At 33.1% G+C, this 22,619-nt stretch overlaps 1 protein-coding gene and 1 pseudogene across 1 annotated transcript; one reads left to right on the top strand and one right to left on the bottom strand.

Annotated features, from left to right (window-relative positions):
* Window positions 1-3,047: 3,047 nt before the first annotated feature.
* LOC131605675 (protein FAR1-RELATED SEQUENCE 5-like) lies at window positions 3,048-5,193 on the bottom strand (annotated as a pseudogene).
* Window positions 5,194-7,936: 2,743 nt separating this feature from the next.
* LOC131603010 (uncharacterized) lies at window positions 7,937-17,780 on the top strand. The gene is made up of 12 exons (XM_058875245.1): window positions 7,937-8,215; window positions 8,296-8,859; window positions 8,963-10,096; window positions 10,214-10,541; window positions 10,641-10,896; window positions 10,985-11,183; window positions 11,271-11,623; window positions 11,700-12,215; window positions 12,354-13,539; window positions 13,633-13,986; window positions 14,077-14,314; window positions 15,104-17,780. The coding sequence occupies exons 1-12, from the start codon at window positions 8,090-8,092 to the stop codon at window positions 17,668-17,670; spliced, it is 7,821 nt and encodes a 2,606-aa protein (XP_058731228.1). The 5' UTR covers window positions 7,937-8,089; the 3' UTR covers window positions 17,671-17,780.
* The last annotated feature ends 4,839 nt before the right edge of the window (window positions 17,781-22,619 follow it).

Below are 22,619 nucleotides of genomic sequence, written 5' to 3'. Positions count from 1 at the left end.
TATTAGATTCACAAACTAGATCCATATCTCTAACTGAATTTTGTTATCGATTTTCTGTAACTGTACAAAGATAGCACCTTGTTACTTATATAGATAACAAGGTGACCTACTATAGAAGGTAATACAATAGAGTGACTGCCAGGTATCAGTCCTTAGGTTCGCTACAACTAACTACTCTAATATAGATTAGATTATAACTCTAATTCAATTTAACCTATTTCATCCCTGCTAGCGTCCCATTTATCTGCTTTTTTTCAATTTTCTTAGGTGTAAAAATAAAAATAATATTTAATTTGATTTTAATTTTAATTTTAATTATTTATAAAATAATAGAACATAAAAGAATGCAAAAAATTTACAATAATTAGGGAGAAACTAGTTAAACTTTAAATTAAAAATTAAAAATAATATATTAGAAAAAAATTAGAGTACAACGAAACCGAAATGATATTTTACTTTTAGGGTTAAACCCTATTTTGCCCCCTGCCATATGGGGCGGTTCTCAAAAACAACCCTGTAAAAAAAAAAACACAGATTCCATCCCTGCCATTTGTAGATTCCCCTATTTTGCCCCCTGGCTGGATTTGGTAAGTAAAATTGATGATGTGGCACTGTTTTTTTAATTATTTATTTATTTTAATATTACGTGGAATGCTAATATGCTGACGTGGAATTTAATTTTTTATTTTAAATTGTTTTTAATTCCACGTAATAACCCTTTATTATTTATTTATTTTAATTTTATTTATTTATTATTATTACATTGTCAACATTCAAAATATATAATTATTCTTAAAAATAATTTGTCTCATGTAAGGTTTGAACCCAAGACCTATCCCTCACAACATCCAACCTCACCTTTGCCAACTGAGCCATTTAAGGTTTCTGTTAACTGATTGCATCATTATCTATATCATACAAAGAAATATTTTATTTAAACGTTGTGTAACAAATCATATTTTAATATTTAGTATTTAAGTACTGAAAATAATAAAATAATAAAAAATTGAAAATGATTGAAATATAATTTCAGTTTATTAATTAAACGTAAATATAATAAACTAAAATATGAGAATAATATTCATACACTGACAGTGTAAAACTCTTTTACACAGTCAACCAATAATTGTTAAATATTTTGACACATCAGTTTTAATCATGTAAATTAAATTAAATAGAAAATAAATACTTCCCACGTTCTTAATTGGTGGCCTCCAACCATTATGGTCTTCTTTCTTAAACTCAGAGTAAAAATTTCGTTGTTCAGTGATGTTTCTCATCTTCAAAATTATTCTTCTCTTCTCGTTACCCCTAATTTCAAACATCCAATTTTTTATTTTTTTTAAATCTGGAAGTTTAAATTATTTAAAGAAAAACCTTTGCACTCTTCATTTTTCTCTTTGGTGATGTACCCCCAAATTATGCTTTGATAATTTTATCTCATATATCTTCATGGTCCCAATTTCTTCATCCACTCTCACTAATTCTTTCGCAGACTTGTTTAACAGTACTGTTATTAAAATATTAACTTTTAATTTAGAGCACAAGTATCATATGTATCTATTATTATCAACTGAGATCTGAGTTCATTTTACAGTGCATCTACATGAGAAAACTACTATGAGACAAGGTATGATGTTTTTCCATTATGAAATTGTAAAATTAATTTGTTGAAGTCCAAAGTAGGCACAATCTTATTTCTTAAATTTGATAATTGCTGTCAAACACAATGTTTCTCTTTTGACAATTTTCACCAATCCCAAAAGAAGGTGTTCTAATTATTAGCCATTTTGTGTGGGAGACTAAAATTTGACATTGTATTCTGAATTTCTATTCTAGTTAGAGTTAATATCTCTTTTGTTTCGATCTCGTACGTAACAAATGCTGAAATTTTTTTCTGTCATCAAGAATTTAAGTGACTGAACCATACATACCATAGATCTCTGACTGAATTGTGTACGTAACTTTATTAACAAGGTGTCTTAGTTTATGAGAAATATTGTTATGACTGTTGTAACCAATGTGGGTAAATATTTGGCTAGAACGACAAATATCGAAATTCAATACCTTCTTTGTGTTAATAATGTAATAAATCTTCTTGAGAATGAAATAGAGACATTGTCATCTGAAATATATATGTTACATTTGGTTATATTACCTTTTGAATATGATAAATTGGAAGCATACATGGTTTAGTAGGTTGGTGATACACTCATTCTTAGAGAAGATAATACAATAAAATGCAATGTAATTATATTGCAGAGCATGCATTGAAAAATTACACAACTCTTTGCAAAACTATAGAATAAGAATCCAAAATAAAATGTGATTATTTTTTGTATTCACTTGTATATGTATTTCTTATTTCATATAAATTATAACTTTTTATTTTCTACAATGTCTTGTCTTCTCCAGGTTGACATAAGAGTGTTTCTTTTATTGTAGATGATGTACATTATTTCCATCCATGAATCAGAAAATAAGAGGATGTGGTTTCTTGGTGAAAACGACTCAAGTATACAACTGAGTTCTACAACTCTAGAAGACTTGAAAAGAGACTTGTCTTAGAGAAATATTTTTTATGTATATTTAATAGTTAGATTATAATATTAACAAAGTATGAACTCTTACAATTAAAGCATTGTTGATGTGTCATTTGTTCTATCAAATTGTATATAATAGCATGACATATGTTTAAAATGTGATAATTATATTGTTTCAGCTTTTATTTATAGCAGAGAACTACATAAAAGTTCATGGTCATTAAAAATATCCAGCAATCATAATTGTATCACAGATTTGCTCTTTTAAGTTGGTTCTGGTTCTAAAATATAACTACCAACAAATTAAGTCAATACAAAACAATACAAATGAGAATACTCTTTCAATAATTCAAGAAATAAATAAATCTTTCATTGTTTTTTATGATTGGTCAACCTCAAACTCTTGATGCTCTTTAATATAATTGAATTAGAGGAATGATGGAAGTGCTATAGAAGTAAAACTAGTTTTGAGTATTTATCCACTGCACTGTAAATCTACAAATTTCACTGGTAGTGGTTAGTGTCTTCCACAATTTTCTGCAATACAAATTACAAAATAAACAAATTATTACTAACATTGTTAGAGTTTTTAAGAAGGTAAAATATTCTAAAAACATTAAATCAAGCACAAGGCTAACAAATAAAATAAAATAAAGAGTTATATAACACATTGTAGTTATATCACCTGTGAGTGAATCAAACCAGAAACTTCAGCATCTGCATCAGTATTTGAAAGTTGACCATTGATAATATTACACCTAAAAGGCATAGTGCATCATATCTTCAACTTAACATAGTTAAATGAATTATAATATACACTAATTTATGAAGTTCCTTTTAACATACCTTGATTGAATTAAACTCGGACATTTACGTTTGTTGTGGCCCTTTTTCTTACAATAACTACAAGTAGACGAAACTGTTTTGACCAACTCCAAACTTCCTTTCATTCGCAATGTTCGTGGCCTCCCTTTAGTTGCTCTAACTGGAGGATCACGCAATGTTATAGTATTGTTGGATAATTTTGAGGTAACTTCAATGGTCGAGTTATTAAGTTCTTCTTTTGATTCTTCAAGATCCAATTGATCAAGTTCCACAATTACGTTTTGCAAAGCTTGAATTGCAATATCATGATGTTTTGGTGATCGTGAAGCTCTTTCAGATAGTTCAAGAGAGTGAACCATAACACTATTAAACAAAGAAGTACTAGAATCTTTGTTTTTCCCTTCATGCAGTTCTTGAATTCCCAATCCCTTACTTTTTTCTTTCTTAGCATTTATAGTCCAGCGACGCAGAATGTATTGGGAAGGGAGAGAATGCACATTTTTCTTTATGAGTACATTTAACCCATGTCTACAGAGAATTCCCATAAACTCAAACATGTGACAGCTACAATTTACTTCTTTTGAATTGACATTAAAAGTCACATGATAATTAGGCTTCTCTTTGCAAATTTCATGAACCTTGTATGTCGATACTTCTGTAGAAAAATCAATTTTTTCTGCTATAAACATCTGAGAGCTAACCAACTCATCTTGAAATATCCCAAACATTTTTCTTGTATAAATCTTTGAGACTTCTTCTTCCATGGGATATAAAGTACGCAACAAAGGTTTTGAATTCAATGTTTTGAAAGTCTTCTGTCTTTCACTATTATATCGCGCATCAAGAGCCTTTTCACATTGTGTCACAAATTTGCTCAATGGAGTACTTGAATTCAAAAAATCTTTAAAAAAACTATTGATACTTTCACTCCTTTGGGTGGTTGACATTCCAGCACAGAAATCTTGACGTACAAAAGCCGGAATCCATTTTTCTCGTATAAAGTATATCTTTTCTAACCACTTATTATCCTGCAACTCATATTTATCTATCATCGCTTCCCAATCAAAATCAAATTCTTCAACAGTGATGGATTGATGAATACACTTATGAAATTGATTTTTGAATTCACCATGCTCATGATAAATATAGTTCAAATATTCTGGGACTTTCTTTTGAATGTGCCACATACAATAATGATGATTAACCTCTGGAAACACCCTTGCAACTGCATTTGTAATAGCCATGTCTTGATCAGTGATAATAGTTTTAGGACAGACACCATCCATTGCTTCTAACCAAGTACTTAACAACCAAAAGAAGCTATCTTCCGTTTCGTCCCACAGTAGAGCACAACCAAAAAGAATTGATTGTTGATGATGATTAACTCCAGTGAATGGAACAAAAGGCATTTTATATCTATTTGTTAAGTATGTTGGATCAAAGGTTACCACATCACCAAAATACTTGTAAGCCATTCTAGACCTTGAATCAACCCAAAAACAATTTGCTAATTGTCCTTCTACATCCATTTGAAATGCATAAAAAAATCCAGGATTCTTCAATTGACAATCTTTAAAATAAGATAACATCAATTGAGCATCTCCTTTTTCTAATTGTTTCTGTCTCTTTGCACTTAAATAATTGACAACATCTTGTTTGCTAAATCCAACATTATCAATACCACCACTTTCAGTGTACAAGACAGATGCTATTTTGCAAGGACGTAATCCCGAATCATCAAGCACATCAATAAGTTTTTTTTGTACTTTGGTTTTCTTTCTATGCACTCGAAGAAATCTAGAACTTTTTGGAGAAAAAAGTTCATGATTATGGTCTCTTACAAATTTAGAAACAATCCATTTCTCATCATTTTTCTTTACATATAACATTGCCTTGCATCCTATTCTTGTTTCATCATGTGGTGCACCGCCAATACTATCTCTTTTCACATATTTTTTTGCTCTAAACCCTTCTTTTGAACAAAGGATTTCATGGCCTATTATCATACCGTTTGTTCTTGATTTAGTAACACGGCCCATACGAAAGCTAAATCCTTTGCTTTTTGCGTACATTGTGTAATAGCTCTTTGCATCTTCAATTGATGTAAACTCCATACCCTCATAAGGCTCTAAAGGGGGATTTACTGGTATTTCAGTATCAACATAATCTATATTACAATCAGTTTCAAGTATATCATGAGAGCTAATTATGATTGAATTATCTTCTATGTTGGCCATCATTAACCTGCCAAATGGGTACCCAATTCTTATTTCTTAGTATAAAAACAAAAAGATCATCAATATATGACTGCTAATATATGAAACTTAAACAAGCTGAAAACTATTTCTCCTTTTTCTATAACAGTGGTGAAGATTTTATTATACTATAATTTAAAATGAATTCAAAATAGAATGTCTTGATATGGAAGTAGTGCATATCGGTTTCACCTTTTCTAAAACAGTGATGAAAATGGTAATTATATAATAATTTAAAACTAATACAAAAAACAAGGAATAGAATAAAGGCATATGACACATAAATATCATGAAAAGTCAAAACAACAACAACAACAAACAGTACATTCAAACAATTAAACTTATCAATATAACTAAGCGATACAATAAGAATTAAATCAATGGACTATGGAGTTGAGGGTTTAGTACTTACTGTCGTGAACACCAAAGAAAATAAAGAGAATAACCAAGAAAACTTTCACTTTCAGTCCAACGAAGAAGAACAGCGAGGTTCGAAGCTTTTCTTGTAAACGTTGTTGCTGTTAATAAGAAGAAAAAAACAAAGATACTTAGAAGAAGAGGAACTTGGCAAGGTGCAGTTGGAAGCCAAGCAAAGAAGAAGGTGCAGTTGAAAGCCAGTAATTTAGGAACGTGAATTTGTATTAGATATAAACCCTTAGAAATATTTTCAATTAAAGTTAAATAATATAACTAAAACTGACATGTCAAAATATTCAATTATTATTGGTTGATTGTGTAAAAGGGCTTTACACTGACAGTGTATGAGAGTTTATCTCCTAAAATATTTAGATATAATACTTTTACGTTTAATATATTAAAACCAAAAGTTATAAATAAACTGAAAATAATTTAGAATAATTATAATAAAGTAATATATTTATAATAATAAACTAAATAATATATTTATAATACATGAGAAACACTCAGTTTTTTATATTGTAAATAAATAAATAATGTTAGCATAAACGAATTAACGTTTTTTATTAAACTGAATAATATATTGCAAATAAATAATGTTTTTTAAATAAATAAATAATGTTAGCATAAACCGAATTAAAGTTTTTTATATTGTAAATAAATAAATAATGTTAGCATAAACTTTGTAAATAAATAATGTTTAAAAAATATAAAAGAATTAAAGTTTTTTATTAAATATAAATATAGTATTTAACGTTTTTAACATAAACGAATACTTAACATTCAGTTTTTATTAAAAAATGTTATTGTTAGCATTCAGTTTTTTTTAACATTCAATTTTTATTAAACATTTAGTTATTAATACAGTATATTAAAATATTTAGTTATAAACATAAACGAATGATTTAGTTATTAATACAGTAGTTATGTAATATATCCATTTTGATGCAACCAGTTAAACAAGGGAAACAAATGGCCTAGTGGTAAGGCCAATGACTTTCAAGTAAATGGTGATGGGATCAATTCCCATTGTTGACAAAATTTTAAAAATTTTCCATTCTTGACATAAGAAAAAAAAAACAACGTGAAAAAATAAAAATTACCAAACTTAAAAGAAAATTCACGTGACATTTCCACTTAATCATAAATTAAATAAAAAAATAAAAAAAAGCCAACACAGCAGTGCCACATCATCAATTTTGTTGACCAAATCCAGCCAGGGGGCAAAACAGGCAAAACAGGGGAATCTACAAATGGCAGGATGAAATCTGTGTTTTTTTTTTTACAGGGTTGTTTTTGAGAATCGCCCCATATGGCAGGGGGCAAAATAGGGTTTAACCCTTACTTTTATATATTATATATGATATGGTTTATAGATATTTTATTGCAGAAACATCAAATAATACTTCAAACCTATAATACTTCACTTATTCATCTTGAAGAGGTGATGAAATATAAATTATAGTTTTTTTTTTTTTTTTTGCTTTTATACCACCGGTTTAGTCCGGTTCCGCAATTCTCCCTACCAAATCCAGCGTCAATCACCACTGGACCAACTAGAAGAAAAACAAAACAACTCTTTTATTTTAATTATTAAACCGCTTATTAAAAAAAAGAAATTTAATTATTAAACCGTACATTTATTGAATTTTTTAATATTAAAAAAACTAAGCAAAAGTAATCATTTAATTTTGACCAATTATAGTACTTTTAATTAAAAAATAAGTAAATAATGTATTTATTTTTTTTCAAAACCTATCAAAATCCAGTCTTGGTTGTTAAGAAAATATTTTATTTTTAAAAGTAAATAGTGTTGTAATGTAACACTCATCGTTACTTACTGAGTGAGAGTTCATTCTCTTAAAACAAGAAAAGTAAAAGTAGCTGAAAGAAAGTGCATACCACTTTTCACTTCTATTCTTGGTTGTTAAGGAATCCATTTCCACTATTCAACTCTGTGTTATGCATTTTCATGTTTCTAATTAGTTCAGTGTTTCATCAACTGAAATACTCTTGAAATTCTTGATTAGAAAGATAAAACAAAACACAATGAATCGTTCAATTTCAAGTTCAAGTAAGAAAAATATTAGTTATTATAATGATCAAACCTTCCTAAACACTATGTTTTCATGGTCTCTTGAAGACATTTCCAACGATCAACTTTACTCAAATAAGGTTTTCATCTTTTTCTTCTATTGTACTGTAATACTTTTTTTCTATTACATTTTAATTGATTTTTTGATTTGTTTTTGTAGGTTGATTATATTGATTTATCGTTTGATTCTTTAGAGCAATATTATCGGTCATTTGTGTATCCCTTATTGGATGAAACTAGAGCACAACTAAGTTCCTCTATGGAAATTTTATCTAGTTCACCTTTTGCTGAAGTGATTTCTCTTGAACATTCACGATCACATTTGTATGGTAGGAATCACTATGTTGTTAAAACTGATAGTTGGAAAAATTGGTCTTCTGGTCATGGAAATGAGCTGTGCAAAACATTGTCTGGAGATGTTTTTATTTTGGCCGATTTTAAGCCGGAAACTGTTAATGATTTGCAAAGGTCTGGAAGGATGTGGAGTTTTGTGTTGTCGGCTGGGATTCTTGACGAAGAGATTAAGGACGATGATGATGATGCTAAACCTATGTCTACTTTTAAAGTGATTGCTTCTAAAGACTTTGACCTTGATGAAATGGGGCAAAAGTCTTTGTTTATTATATTCCTGACAAATATAACAACTAATAGAAGAATATGGAATGCACTGCATATGAATGGAGATTCAAAGCTGATCCAGAAGATTTTGCGTGCGAGTGATGCGGTAAGAAAGTTGTTTTTATATTAAGGGTTTGATTCCGTGTTTGAAATTCTATATACTGTAATAAATTATTTGGTACAACTAATGGATGTATGCATTCGTGCAGGTTGAGGAAAGTTGTGATTACTGTTTTCCGGAGACTAATGCTCTTAGGGGTGATGAAACATATCAAAGGTTGTCATGTGAGTTGAATGAGTCACAAAACAAGGCAATTTGTTGTTCCCTTTCTTCCTTTCATTGCAATCATAAGTCTACGGTGGATCTTATTTGGGGTCCACCAGGAGCCGGGAAAACAAAAACTCTGGCCACACTGCTTTTTGCTCTATTAAAAATGAACCGTAGAGCTCTTGTTTGTGCTCCAACAAATGTTGCCGTTAAGGAAGTGGCGTTGCGTGTTTTGACCATGGTGAGAGAATCATTTGATAGAAATGTGGATGGTTTGTTCTGTAATTTAGGAGACATAATACTAGTTGGTTCAGAAATTGAAGATATATGTTTGGACTATCGGGTCAAACAACTTGTACAGTGTTTTTCTCCACTTAATGGTTGGAAACATTGTTTTGTTTCAATGGTTCATCTTCTTGAGAATTGTGTTTCCCATTATCATATATTTATTGACAACCAAAAGAGACCGGAAAAAGATCAAGTTGATAATGATAATTCTAACAGGGAAAGCATGCCAAAATCTTTTCTTGATTTTGTAAGAGAAAGGTTTCTCTCTATAGCGCCGCCTCTCAAACACTCTATTTCTGTCTTATGTACGCATATAGCCAGAAGTTGTATTATGGAACATAATTTGAAAGATTTGACTCGTCTTGTTTACTATCTCGATTCATTTCAAACTTTATTAATGGGAGAGCTTTTCTCTCCAGAAAGTCAACATAATTCTTTTGAGTCGATTGTAGATGCTGAATTCTCATTGCAGCTTATCAGAACTGAATGTCTGTCTCTATTAAGAGCTCTTAAGGTTTCACTTGAAAACCTCAACCTACCAAATGTTGTGACTGAAGAGTCAATGAGAGGGTTCTGTTTACAAGCATCTTCATTAATATTTTCCACAGCTTCGAGTTCATTTAAGCTGCAGCGTTCTCTTGCCATGGAACCACTTGACATTTTAGTGATTGATGATGCTGCACAGTTGAAGGAATGCGAATCAATCATACCTCTACTACTTTCAGACATAAATCATGCAGTTCTTGTTGGAGATGAACGCCAGCTACCAGCAATGGTTGAAAGTAGTGTATGTATTCGAAATATATCTCGTCTTGTTAATTTAGAACTCCGGATGCATTTTGACTAATGTTATAAATTTTTTTATTGACGGTAAATACTGATGCTTGTTTTTTATATGTCTAAGGTTTCTTTTAAAGTTGGTTTTGGAAGAAGCTTATTTGCGAGGCTGAGCACATTGGGTCATCCAAATCACTTTCTCAATATACAGTACAGGATGCATCCAGCGATAAGCTCCTTTCCAAATTCGCGCTTCTATTTGAATCAAATTCTTGACGCTCCAAAGGTTGTTGCAAAGAACTACAGGAAGCAATATCTCCCAGGGAAAATGTTTGGTCCTTATTCCTTTATAAATATAATTGGTGGCACCGAAGAATTTGATGATGCTGGAAGAAGTCGGAAAAATATGGTTGAAGTGGCGGTTGTAATGAAAATAATCAATAATTGTTTCAGAGGTTTGTCTGTGTATGAGTCATTGGCTGTGATTTATCATGATAACAATTTCAAGCATTAATAACATTTTCGGCTTAATGCTTTTGTCTTGAATAATGCAGCATGGTTTGCCTCAAAGGAGCACCTCAGTATAGGTGTAGTGTCTCCATATGCTGCCCAAGTTGTTGCAATTCAGAATATGCTGGGACAAAAGTATGATAAGCATGAAGGTTTCAATGTGAAGGTGAAAACAATTGATGGTTTTCATGATGTACCGCAAGACATTATTATCTTATCAACAGTTATAACTGATTGCAGTACTTCCCTTGGGTTCATTTCCAATAACCATATGACTAATGTTGCTCTTACCCGAGCCAGGTAGAATCTACGATCCACGGTTACGAATGGATTTGTTTTTGTTTAAATAAATGTTCGCGTAAATGTTTTTGCTTTTTATATTTAATAGGCATTGTCTATGGATATTGGGAAATGAAAAGATCCTAGTTAGTCAGGAAAATGTATGGAAATCTTTGGTGATTGATGCTAAAAAACGTCGATGTTTCTTTAATGCGGATGAAAATAAAGATTTAGCAAAAGTTATCTGGAATACCAAGAGAGAGCTGGATCAACTTAATTCTCACAGTGTGGCTTTTAGAAAGTGGAAGGTATTTGGATTGCTGATCTTGTAATATTACTTATTGTGATAACGTGCTGGACCTTTAGTTGATATTTCTTCCTCAATGTTTGTACAGGCTCTTTTCAGTGATAATTTTCTTAAGTCATTTAAAAATCTTCCATCAAAGAGGACAAAGAAGTTGGTCATTAGCCTCTTACTCGAACTCTCCAGAGGGGGGAGACCCAAAAGGATAAAAGTGGACTTGCTTTGTGGAAATTCATCCCAGATGTTAGAGCAATATGAAGTTGAAGGTCTCTTTGTTGTTTGTTCAAAAGACATAGTAAAAGAGTCCAATTTCACTCAAGTTTTAAGGATATGGGATATACTGCCGCGAGAGGATGTTCCTAAAGTTGTGAAGCGTCTGGATAGTATTTTTGGAAGCTATACTGATGATTTTATAAGTTGCTGCAGTGAGCAACGTTTTGAGGGGTAAGTACTCTGAGTTGTATATTTACACCTAACATACTTTACCTAACTGATTTCTTGTGTTTTGCTTCCTTTCTAGGAAAAGGGAGGTCCCAGTGTGTTGGGGAAAATCAACAGATATCTCCAAAATTAAGAATCTTGATAATAATGGCAATGACGCAGAATCAAGTTGTTGCGACCAAAGAATTTGTGTTGAGAATTCAAAGGCTGAGGAGAGTTTTCTGCTGATGAAATTCTATTCTTTATCATCTGTTGTAGCTAACCACTTACTTTCTGATCGTAATAGTAATGAACTGGAACTTCCGTTTGAGGTATCAGATGAAGAACACGACATAATACTCTTTTCCAAAAGTACATTTGTACTTGGTCGCTCTGGTACTGGGAAAACCACTGTCTTGACCATGAAATTATTTAAAAAGGAGGAATTGCACCACGCGGTTCATCAAAATGCGTATGGAATTAAGAGGGCTGAAGTTCCTTGTTTGAATTACGTTGAAGAGGATAAAGACAGCAGGCCTGTCTTACACCAATTATTTGTAACAGTGAGTCCTAAACTATGTCATGCAGTGAAACACCAGGTTGTTAGAATGAGAAGGTATGGAACTTGCGCAAGTCTTTTGAAATAATTTGCTCATCATGTTTCTTTGTCGAGTTTACCGGAATTTCATTAATTTCAGAGTTTTCTATGCAATATTTAATTGGTTTCTAAATATTATTTATGTTGCGCATACAGTTCCATATGTGGCGGGGATGTTTCTGACAAAAGATGCTCTATTGAGGAAGATTTAGCTGATGTTGATACATCAATACAGTTTAAGAATATTCCAGATTCTTTTGTTAATCTTCCCACCAACTCATATCCACTAGTGATAACTTTTCAGAAATTTCTAATGATGCTTGATGGGACTGTGGGGAATTCTTTTTTTGAAAGATTTAGTGATCTATCTTCTGAGAACTTTGCAGCAAGATCGGTTGCTTTGGAGACTTTTATAAGGAAAAAGGAAGTGACTTATGACAGGTTTGATGCATTATATTGGCCGCATTTCAATTCCCAACACACCAAGAAGTTAGATTCATCCATAGTGTTTACTGAAATCATGTCTCATATAAAAGGGGGTCTACAATCTGTTGATTCTGCTGAAGGGAAGTTAAGTCGTCAGGATTATCGGTCCTTGTCTGAAAACCGAGCGTCAAGTTTAAACAAGCAGAAGAGAGACATCATTTATGATATTTATCAAAGTTATGAAAGAATGAAGATCGATAAAGGGGATTTTGATTTGGCTGATATTGTTGTTGACTTGCATCGCCGACTCAGAATTAACAAATATGAGGGTGATGAAATGCACTTTGTATATATTGATGAAGTACAAGATCTGACCATGAGTCAAATTGCTTTATTTAAGCATGTGTGTCGAAATGTAGATGAAGGTTTCGTTTTTTGCGGGGATACTGCACAAACCATAGCGAGGGGAATCGATTTTAGGTTCCAGGATATCAAATCTCTCTTTTACAAGAAGTTCGTGCTTGAATCAAAGAGAAGGGCTTATAACCAAGGAAAGGATAAAGTAGAAACATTTTTGTTGAATCAGAACTTTAGGACTCACGCTGGAGTGCTTAAGTTATCTCAGAGCACCATTGAGCTTCTCTTCCGTTTTTTTCCTCATTCTATTGATGTTTTAAAGCCCGAAAGCAGTTTGATTTCTGGGGAAGCTCCCATTGTTCTTGAATGTGGAAGCAGAAAAAATGCTATTGTAACAATATTTGGCAACACTGGACATGATGGTGGGAAAAATGTCGGCTTTGGAGCTGAGCAAGTAATATTGGTACGTGATGATTGTGCTCGGAAAGAAATTTCAGACTATGTTGGGAAACAAGCTCTTGTTTTAACTATTTTGGAGTGCAAAGGGCTTGAGTTTCAGGTAGTTATAAATTCGTCATATTTGATTTAGAGTGCGTTTCATTTTTTTTCTCCTTATAGAATAGTCACTTATCTCATTTGTGTTCTTTTGCAGGATGTATTGTTGTACAACTTTTTTGGCACCTCACCTTTGAAAAATCGATGGAGAGTGATTTATGAGTATATGAACGAACAAGATATGTTGGAACCTACAGAATTCAAGTCTTTTCCAAGTTTCAGTGATTCTAAACACAATATTTTGTGTTCTGAACTGAAACAACTATATGTGGCTTTAACTAGAACAACACAGAGATTGTGGATATGCGAGAATTCAAACGAATATTGTAAACCTATGTTTGATTATTGGAAAAGGAAGTGTCTTGTACAATTCAAAGGACTGGATGATTCTCTTGCTCAGGCAATGAAAGTTGCAAGTAGTCCAGAAGAATGGAAGTCACGTGGCAAAAAGGTTGTTACTAGCTTGTTATTATAATTTTCTTTACTATATCGCAAATAGTTTTGCTCCTAATGATCTATTATTTTGATTTTTCCGTTGCAGTTATATTACCAAAATAACTATGAGATGGCAACAATGTGTTTTGAAAGAGCGGGGGACTCTTATTGGGAAAAAAAGTCTAAGGCGGCTGGTCTCAGGGCAACTGCAAACCGTTTACATGGCTTGAACCCCAAGGATGCAAATGCAGTCCTTAGGGAAGCTGCTGAAATTTTTGAAAGCATAGGAATGACCGAGTCTGCAGCACAGTGTTTTTCTGATTTGGGGGATTATGAAAGAGCTGGTACGAACTTTAACTTTGGTATCTACATGTATTGTTGTATGGCATTTTCTATTGTAAACTATTAGAATATCATTTTAGGACACACATAGCAAGTTTCTCCTAAATGCTTATGTCTCGTGTTCATTTGCCGAGGTTGCCCTGATTGTAGTTTGAACCTGCCAAATAATATTAAATGATGAAGAAACATATCATCTTTCTCCCAAGTATTTCAATCCTCAAATTTAGATTAATAATCATAGGGTTATTTTTTAGTTACTGCTTCTTTTGTTTGACTTTTATGTTTGTTGATGAATCTCGATTAAACTGATATATAATCTGTACTGGGGTGTGCTTTCGGAAGGATGATTGGAACATCAACAACATCGTTTGGAATGTTAAACTCATGGCTTGGAAGTGGTCCTTTTGCGGAAAAATTACTCATCCCAATTACTCTTTTTACGAGTTTTGTAAGGAACCGTTATTTTTTCTCTCGTAGGTGTAATTGGATAGTAATCTTTCATTTTGTCGGGGTTTCCCGTTTCTTCTTGTAATCGGGTTGGAGAACCCTTAGTTCTCCCATTAATATATTTCTTGATTACAAAAAAAAAAAATAATCTGTACTGAAACCTTTTTTATGGCCAATTATTGCAAGATATAAAATGTTTATGCTATGCGGTTTTATGTAAAATTTACATCTTTCATCTAGACTATTTTTATGGATCATCTAAGCTAACCTACAATCTACATTTTTATTGATTCTTTGCATTGTCAATTTTTTCTCTACAGAATTAATCGTCTTTCTGTTAACAGGAAAAATTTACTTTGAAAAATGTGAAGAGCCCGATTTGAAAAGGGCAGGGGATTGCTTTTATTTAGCTCGTCGTTATGAAATGGCAGCTCAGGTGTATGCTAGGGGAAATTTCTTCTCCGACTGTTTAAATGTTTGTGCAAAAGGTGGATTGTTTGATATTGGCTTGCATTACGTTCAACACTGGAAACAAAATGAAAGTGTTGACCCTAGTTGTTGGGCTAATAGGCATGATCTGTATGCAATTGAACAAAAGTTTCTGGAGGATTGTGCCCGTAATTATTTTGACAAAAAAGATATCAAATCCATGATGAAATTTTTTAAAGCTTTTCATTCAACGGATTTTAAGTGTATAATGGGAAATATTCTTCGTGAGGCTGATTTGTTAGGAAAAACAGGTGAATTCATGGAAGCATACGAGCTTGTGCTTTTTTATGTACTTTCAAATTCTCTTAGGTCTAGGAGACGCAAAGCATGGCCCTTGAAGCCGTTTACACAGAAAGCCGAGCTTTTGGGAAGAGCGTTGACATTTGCAAAGAAAGTATCAGGAAGTTTTTATGAGCTTGCATCTACAGAAGCTGAAATACTATCAAATAAGCATGACAACAGTTTTGAAATAATGAATCAGTTGAAATCTTCTCGCATCCATAAGAGTATCAGAGGGGAAATGTTATGTTTGCGGAAACTGCTGGATTCACATTTTCGGCTGAACTCCTCTAAGTATGTCTGGCACGACAATCTATTTGATGTTTCTGTCGAAGGTATGATTACAAAGAATCAATTTTCTGTGGAGACGCTGTTTTATTGTTGGACATGTTGGAAGGATAACATTGTACAAATGTTGGATTTCCTTTCAAATTTCAAAAATCAAGAGCCTCGTCAAGATAGCAATTATGTAAAGTTTGCATTGAATTATTTGGGTGTTCAGAAGCAGATTTTTAATCTACAAGACATGTACCTTTTTCTCATCCCTGATGCTAACTGGGTGAAAAAATTGGGTGATGATTTTCTAAAGAAGAATGGTAGGCTAGTCTCTGTTGATGTTCAACATTTAGTCTCTTATGCTCAGAGCTATTGGAGTTCAGAATTATTATCTGTTGGCTTGGATGTTTTGCGCAACCTTGATGCACTCTACAAGTTTTCAGATAACAAAGCCTTTTCTGAATTTTGTCAAATACAATCTTTGCTGCATATCTATGAGGTCTCAAAGTTTCTTCTCAAGTCCAATTGTTTTAGCCATGGCCACGGGAACTTGAAGACGTTGGAGACATTTTACAGGCAGCCAATTGAGTGTTTATTCCGCCATGCAGTTCTCCTTGACTGGAAGAAATCATTGGAAAAAGAAATGGTTTATCAAAGAATAACCGAAGATTGGCAGGATGTTATGAAAGAGCTCATCTATGAAAACACCCAACAAAAAGGTATGTTGACCTATGGTCTAATTGGAAGGGTGGTAGTTATGATGCTTGGCACAGCTAATGTAAAAGATGAATTGTTTGTGCAAGTTATGAACAAGTTTGAAGCAAACAAACCATGGAAAGATTTCATTGAGAGCTTACGTTTGTATTCAGGAAATGAAATTGTATCGGGCAATAAAGTGATTTTAGAGATGTGTCGCATGGTTAAGCTTTATGAAGCATTGTTGAATACTTGCAGTGGGAATTGGATAGCGGAAATTGACTATATGACTCCCGGTTGCTTCATGTATTTTGTTGAACGGTTACTGCTATTTACATCCTGCTTCAAGGGGTCCATTTATGCTACAAAGTCATCTTTCACTGAATGGCTAATTTGCCAAAATGAAAATTCCCTTACAAATTTGAGTTTTATGGTTGGGAAAGGGCAAGACATGAGAGATGTCCATGATTTCGTTGCGAATATCCTCAATGAGTTTGTTTGTGACCAGCATAGTACCCAAACCTGGATTAAAAAATCAAACTTGGATGTGAAGAATTATTTTCCTTCTCTTCTTCTGAGATTGGTTGTTTCTATTTGTTTGCTTCATCTCATCTCAGGGAATGGAAAGTATTTACAGTTACTTCGGAGTTTGTTGGGGAAGAAATACATAAGCACTCAATTGCCATTGGAATTCTGCAATGTTCTTCTAAAGGGAAAGAAAAAACACATGAATTTGAAAGTCTTTGCAGAGGCATTTAAAGTAATTGGCAACCCCTTGATAATTGCCAAGTTTAGGAAGACTTCTTCTCAAGTTGCTTGTTCAGATGCTGTGTTTGTGGATTTAACGACATGCCGAAAAAGAGAGGTCATACTAGAAACATTGTTTCCTAGTATAGTTGACAATGTGGATGGGGAAACCACAGCAGTAACAGATGAAGCCTCTACTTCTGTTTCAGATCAGACATTGGATGGACAGACCAATGTTGACTCTCCATTACATGCCAGCACTGCAGTAGGCAATGATGACCAACATGGGCAAAATGTTTTGAAGGATTCAAAAGAGAATGTGTCCAATAATTCTCAAAGTGCACCAAATTCAGAATTTGGAATGACCAAGAGGAAGAAAAACAAATCCAAGAAAAGTAAGGGAGGAAAAAAAGGGGGTAAGTAGTGAAAAACAAATCCAAGAAATGTAATTGCATTTAAATTAATTTTTATAAGAAATAAAAAATTGTATAAGATGTGTGAGATTATATGAATATTGATGGTAGATTTGATAAATATTTTAATGATAACTAATATAAATTTTTGTTAATTATAAAATGTTTAATAGATTTAAATAATATTTTATATTTGACAATAACATTTCAATGATAAAAAAATTTAAACATATTTCACTTATTAGTATAGTTTCTATATTTTCTATATTATTTATTTGGTAGAATTTTTAATAATAATTCATATGTCTTATAAAAATTCCAAATAGACATTTAGTCTATAATACTAATAAGAGTAAATCGGTCAACACTTCAATAATTTAATTTTTTTAGACTTAATATACAAAATTTAAGAAAATATCTTGTATTTACAATGTATATCGATGCACAACATTATCTCTCATTATAGATTCAACAACCCTTTTAATTTTTTTTTGGAGAGTAAAAAAACAATATTTTGGTGATATACTTGGATGTTAAGATTATATGGATAATCTTATTTGCATATGTTTTTAGTAATTGTACATACATTTATGGGGAATTTTATTATTCCGTTGGTGGCTTTGATCCTTGTGTGGAAATTGAAGTAGTGGCTTTGATCCTTGTGTAAAAATAGAAGTGGTGACTTTGATCCTTGTTTGGAAATAGAAGCGGTGGGCTATATGTTCATATTGTGGCTTTGATCCTAGTCCGGATCGGAAGCGTGGCTATGATTTTAGAAATGAATCCAGAGCGAGGTGAGCTTGATGTTCACGTTGGTACCACATGCATGAGTCGCATTAATTTGCATTGGAGTCCCATGTGTTGTTATTTGATGTTTTACTTTGGTGTGTTATATGTAGTCATTAGTAATTGATACTTGATGTTACGTTGTGGATAATTGTGCTATATGCAATAAGATAGAAATCATTTAGAACGTGAAGTGTGATAAATTCGTAGGATGTTTGTATGTTATATGCATTGTTCATTATTATATATTTCTATAATGATGTGAATTCTCACCCTTCTGTTGGAATGATGTTCTATGCGACATCACTCATGTACTAAAGACTAGTGGTGCTTCGCACGAGGATAATGAGGAGATAGCTTTGTGTTTATCTGTTTTTACTAGGTAGTGAGTCGATGCTCTGATCATGTAACACTGAGGGGGAATATTTTAAACTCGTGTTTTGTTGTTGAGAGACATTGTTGTGCTCTCGTATTTGTTATGTTATGTTCAGTGGCCTTAGTGCCCAATGTTTGGATTATATACTTATTTGGTTATGGCACTTGGTATGTGGATATATGATTATAGTATGGGATATAATCATTGATGATATTTGAGTAAGAATTATTCCGTTGTGATATGTATAACTTATGAAACATAAAGTTTATATAGGTGTTATGATTATGATCAAGGTATGTTATGTATGTTTTGTTGGTTTTCAAATTTGTTGAAAACGACATGTGATACCCTTTGATGTTATGCATTTTATTATACTCTGATTTATGTTATATCTATTTGGGGTTAGAAAGGGGTGTTACATAACCGGTTACACTCCCGTGTTAATCGGTTAAACTACTTGTATTACAATTTTTTCTCTTAACACACCACCTTAATTCAAGTGCTCTAAGTCCTCCATTCCCATACTCATCTGCAACCTCTTGAACACATCATTTGTGACTCCCTTAGTCAACAAATCAACAACTTGATCTTCACTTCTACAATATCCCATTCTTAACTAGCCTCCACTAATAAGCTTCCTCAAGTAATGAAACCTCATCTCAATGAGCTTGCTCCTCCCATGTGAAATTGGGTTCCTAGTAAGGTTATAATAGCTGAAACATTATCAACCAAAAGTGTGACAGCCTCACCCTCATTCCCGCGCAACTTTTTTAATAGATTCATTAGCCACACGACTTGACACGCACATAACGAAGCGGCAATATACTCGGCCTCACAATACAAGAGTGAAAAAATCGGTTCCTTGTTCTAAAACCATGAGATTGGTGTTCCACCAAACATAAAGATGTATCCAGGTGCAGACTTTCGGCCATCTCTATCTCCGTACCAATTGGAATCAATAAAACCAAGCAAATTGCATTTTCTGCTCGTATCCGCTGTGGGAAAAGAGAATTTCGTAACTAATAGATCCTTTGATGTATTTCAGGATTCTCTTGACTTCTGCCAAGTGAGACACATTCAGTCTCTCCATGAATCTACTCTCAATACTGACACTAAACGCCAAATTTGGCCCAAAAGAACATTCATTCATTTCTTTCTTCCCCGTCGACCACGACGACTGAAACGACGCGATAAATCCAGACCCGGAAAGGAGAAGGGCCGGTGGTGGGCATTTGGGAAAGTCGGGCCAATCGGGAGTCTTCATTCCAGCAACAAGAAAGAAGAAGAACGAAACAAAGTGAGAGGCCCATATTACACAAGTAACATAATGATCCAATCAACCTTCTATATTGAGTTAGGTATATGTTCTTCTCCTCTTCATTTTATGACATCTGCAACCTTGGTTCAGTTGGTGTAATGGCATCATTACAATGCTCCATATTACACTTTTTCAATATCTCAAGGGCATATCTCCTTTGATGCATAAGCAGTCCCCTTTTGGATTAGTGGAACTCTTTGTCAAGAAAGTATGTCATGATACCAAGGTCGCTTATCTCGAATTATTTCATAAGCTCACTCTTGACCTTTGAAATACTCTTCTTGTTGATACCCGTGATCAACAAATCGTCTATGAATATACAAAGAATGATCACACTTTCACTTGTATCTGTCTTCGCATAAACTCCATGCTCAGACTCACATTTCTCTTTACAAAAATCCCTTTGCAACTAATCGAGCCTTATGCTTGATTATTTCACATTTGGGATTTGTCTTTACCTTACAGAACCATCTTACACCAATCGACTTATTTCCTTCTAGAAGATCAACCAACTCTCAAGTACTATTTTTCTCAATCGATTCCATCTCCTCCTTCATAGTACAGATCCACTTTAGATCACCCAAGGCCTATTTTGTCTTAACGAACTCAGATTTGGCCATAAGTCCAAAATGGACAAAATCACCATCATCAATTATTTCGTTGTCATGGAATATCTTACAATCTGGCAGTCTTTGAGACAAACCTCTTTGCCTAATTGGCCGTATCACATTTCATCAGTTTTGGCTTCGACACACTGTGTTTCTGCACTTTTCGTTTCTTTAGAATATGGAAATTCGAAGCTGTAACCGGTTAGGTTAACAGTTTCCTGTAACCGGTTAACATCTGGCTGTAATCGGTTTCCAACTATTCTATCTGCTTTAATTCATCGATCAAAATGTCCCGACTGATCACAATACTCTTGTTTTCAACATCAAACAACTTGTAACCTCCTGTAAGGTGATACCCTACAAGTATTATCATTTTCCATTTGTCATCCGACTTCTTTCTAAGTTGACTTGGAACATGTCTATATGCTACGAAATCGAAAATTCTCAAATGGTTAAGATTCGGTTTCAATCCATAGCATGCCTCTTCTAGGGGTGTTTAAAACCAAACATACCCAATATAAAACCACAAACCAAACCAAACCAAACTGAAACCGCAAAAAACTACATTTGGTTCGGATTTGTTTGGGTCATCTTTTAACAAAACCGCACGGTTCGGTTTACGGTTTGTATTTTGTAAGCCGAACCTAACCGAGTCAAACCGCATTATATACAACCTAACTTTTACTTAACTCACATCCAACCCAAATTTAAACTTATTATACCTTAGCCTTATGATTACGAACAATCTTCTCATCCTTACACATATGATTTAAGTCCTGATCTTCTCAAATCTCTAAAAGCATTATCGTACCTTCTTTGCCACATACATCTTGCCTCTTCTTCTCTAATCTCTACTCTCTTATATTCTTTCTTTTTCACCTTCTCATCTTTATGCAAATGTTCCCTATTTCCGTTTCGTTTTTATCGCATATCTTCTTCTCTAATCTCTCAACTCTTTTCTTTTTTCTTCTTCATCTTCACTAATATCTCGTCTCTTCTATTTTTTTTCATTATAATAATCTTTATATTGTTTTATGCTATTATTTTATGTGTATTATTCCACTTTTTTCTAATTTAATTTTTACATATTAAAGAAAAGTTGTTGTCAATATATGACGAGTTTTGTTATTATTTGATAATGTAAGAATGTCTAAATACAAAGTTACGTTGTCATCTATATGTGTATGTATGGCTCGATAAAATATTTGTAAAAAACCGAACCAATCGAATTAAACCGCATTAGTTTGGTTTGTTTTTTTCTAAAAGCCAACCAAACCAAACCCAACCGCGGGATTTTTTCTATTGCGGTTCTGATGATTTTTTCGTCAAAACCGTCAAAACCGCACCGCAAACACCCCTAGCATCTTCTGGTGTTATCTTCTCAAGCTTCTTTGTCGGAGACTTATTCAACAAATATGCAACTGTGAATACCGTTTCTCCACACAACTCTTTCGACAAGTTCTTCCCCTTTAACATGCTTCTCACCATGTTCATAATCAATCGATTCTTTCTTTTGGCAACACTATATTGTTGCAATGTATAGGGTAGTAATACCTCATGCAACATCCTCTCTTCATCACAAAACTTCCCAAAGTCATTTGAGACATACTTGCCTTCATCATCTATTTTGAGAACTTTGAGCTTGTGACCGCTTTTCCGCTCAACCATGGACTTAAACTTCTTAAGCACTTCAAATACCTTGTCTTTTCTCTTGATTAGGTATGTCCATATTTTTCTACTATAATCATCGATAAAAGTGACAGAGTATCTATTGCCACTAAGCGAATCTACTTGCATAGACCCACATACATCGGAATACACCACCTCAAGGTGATGCTTGGTTCTACAACTTGCATCCTTGCTGAATTTACC

This window comes from Vicia villosa, linkage group LG5 (genome assembly GCF_029867415.1).
Source record: "Vicia villosa cultivar HV-30 ecotype Madison, WI linkage group LG5, Vvil1.0, whole genome shotgun sequence".
Taxonomy (NCBI): domain Eukaryota; kingdom Viridiplantae; phylum Streptophyta; class Magnoliopsida; order Fabales; family Fabaceae; genus Vicia; species Vicia villosa.
This window is presented reverse-complemented; position numbering and strand designations above follow the sequence as displayed.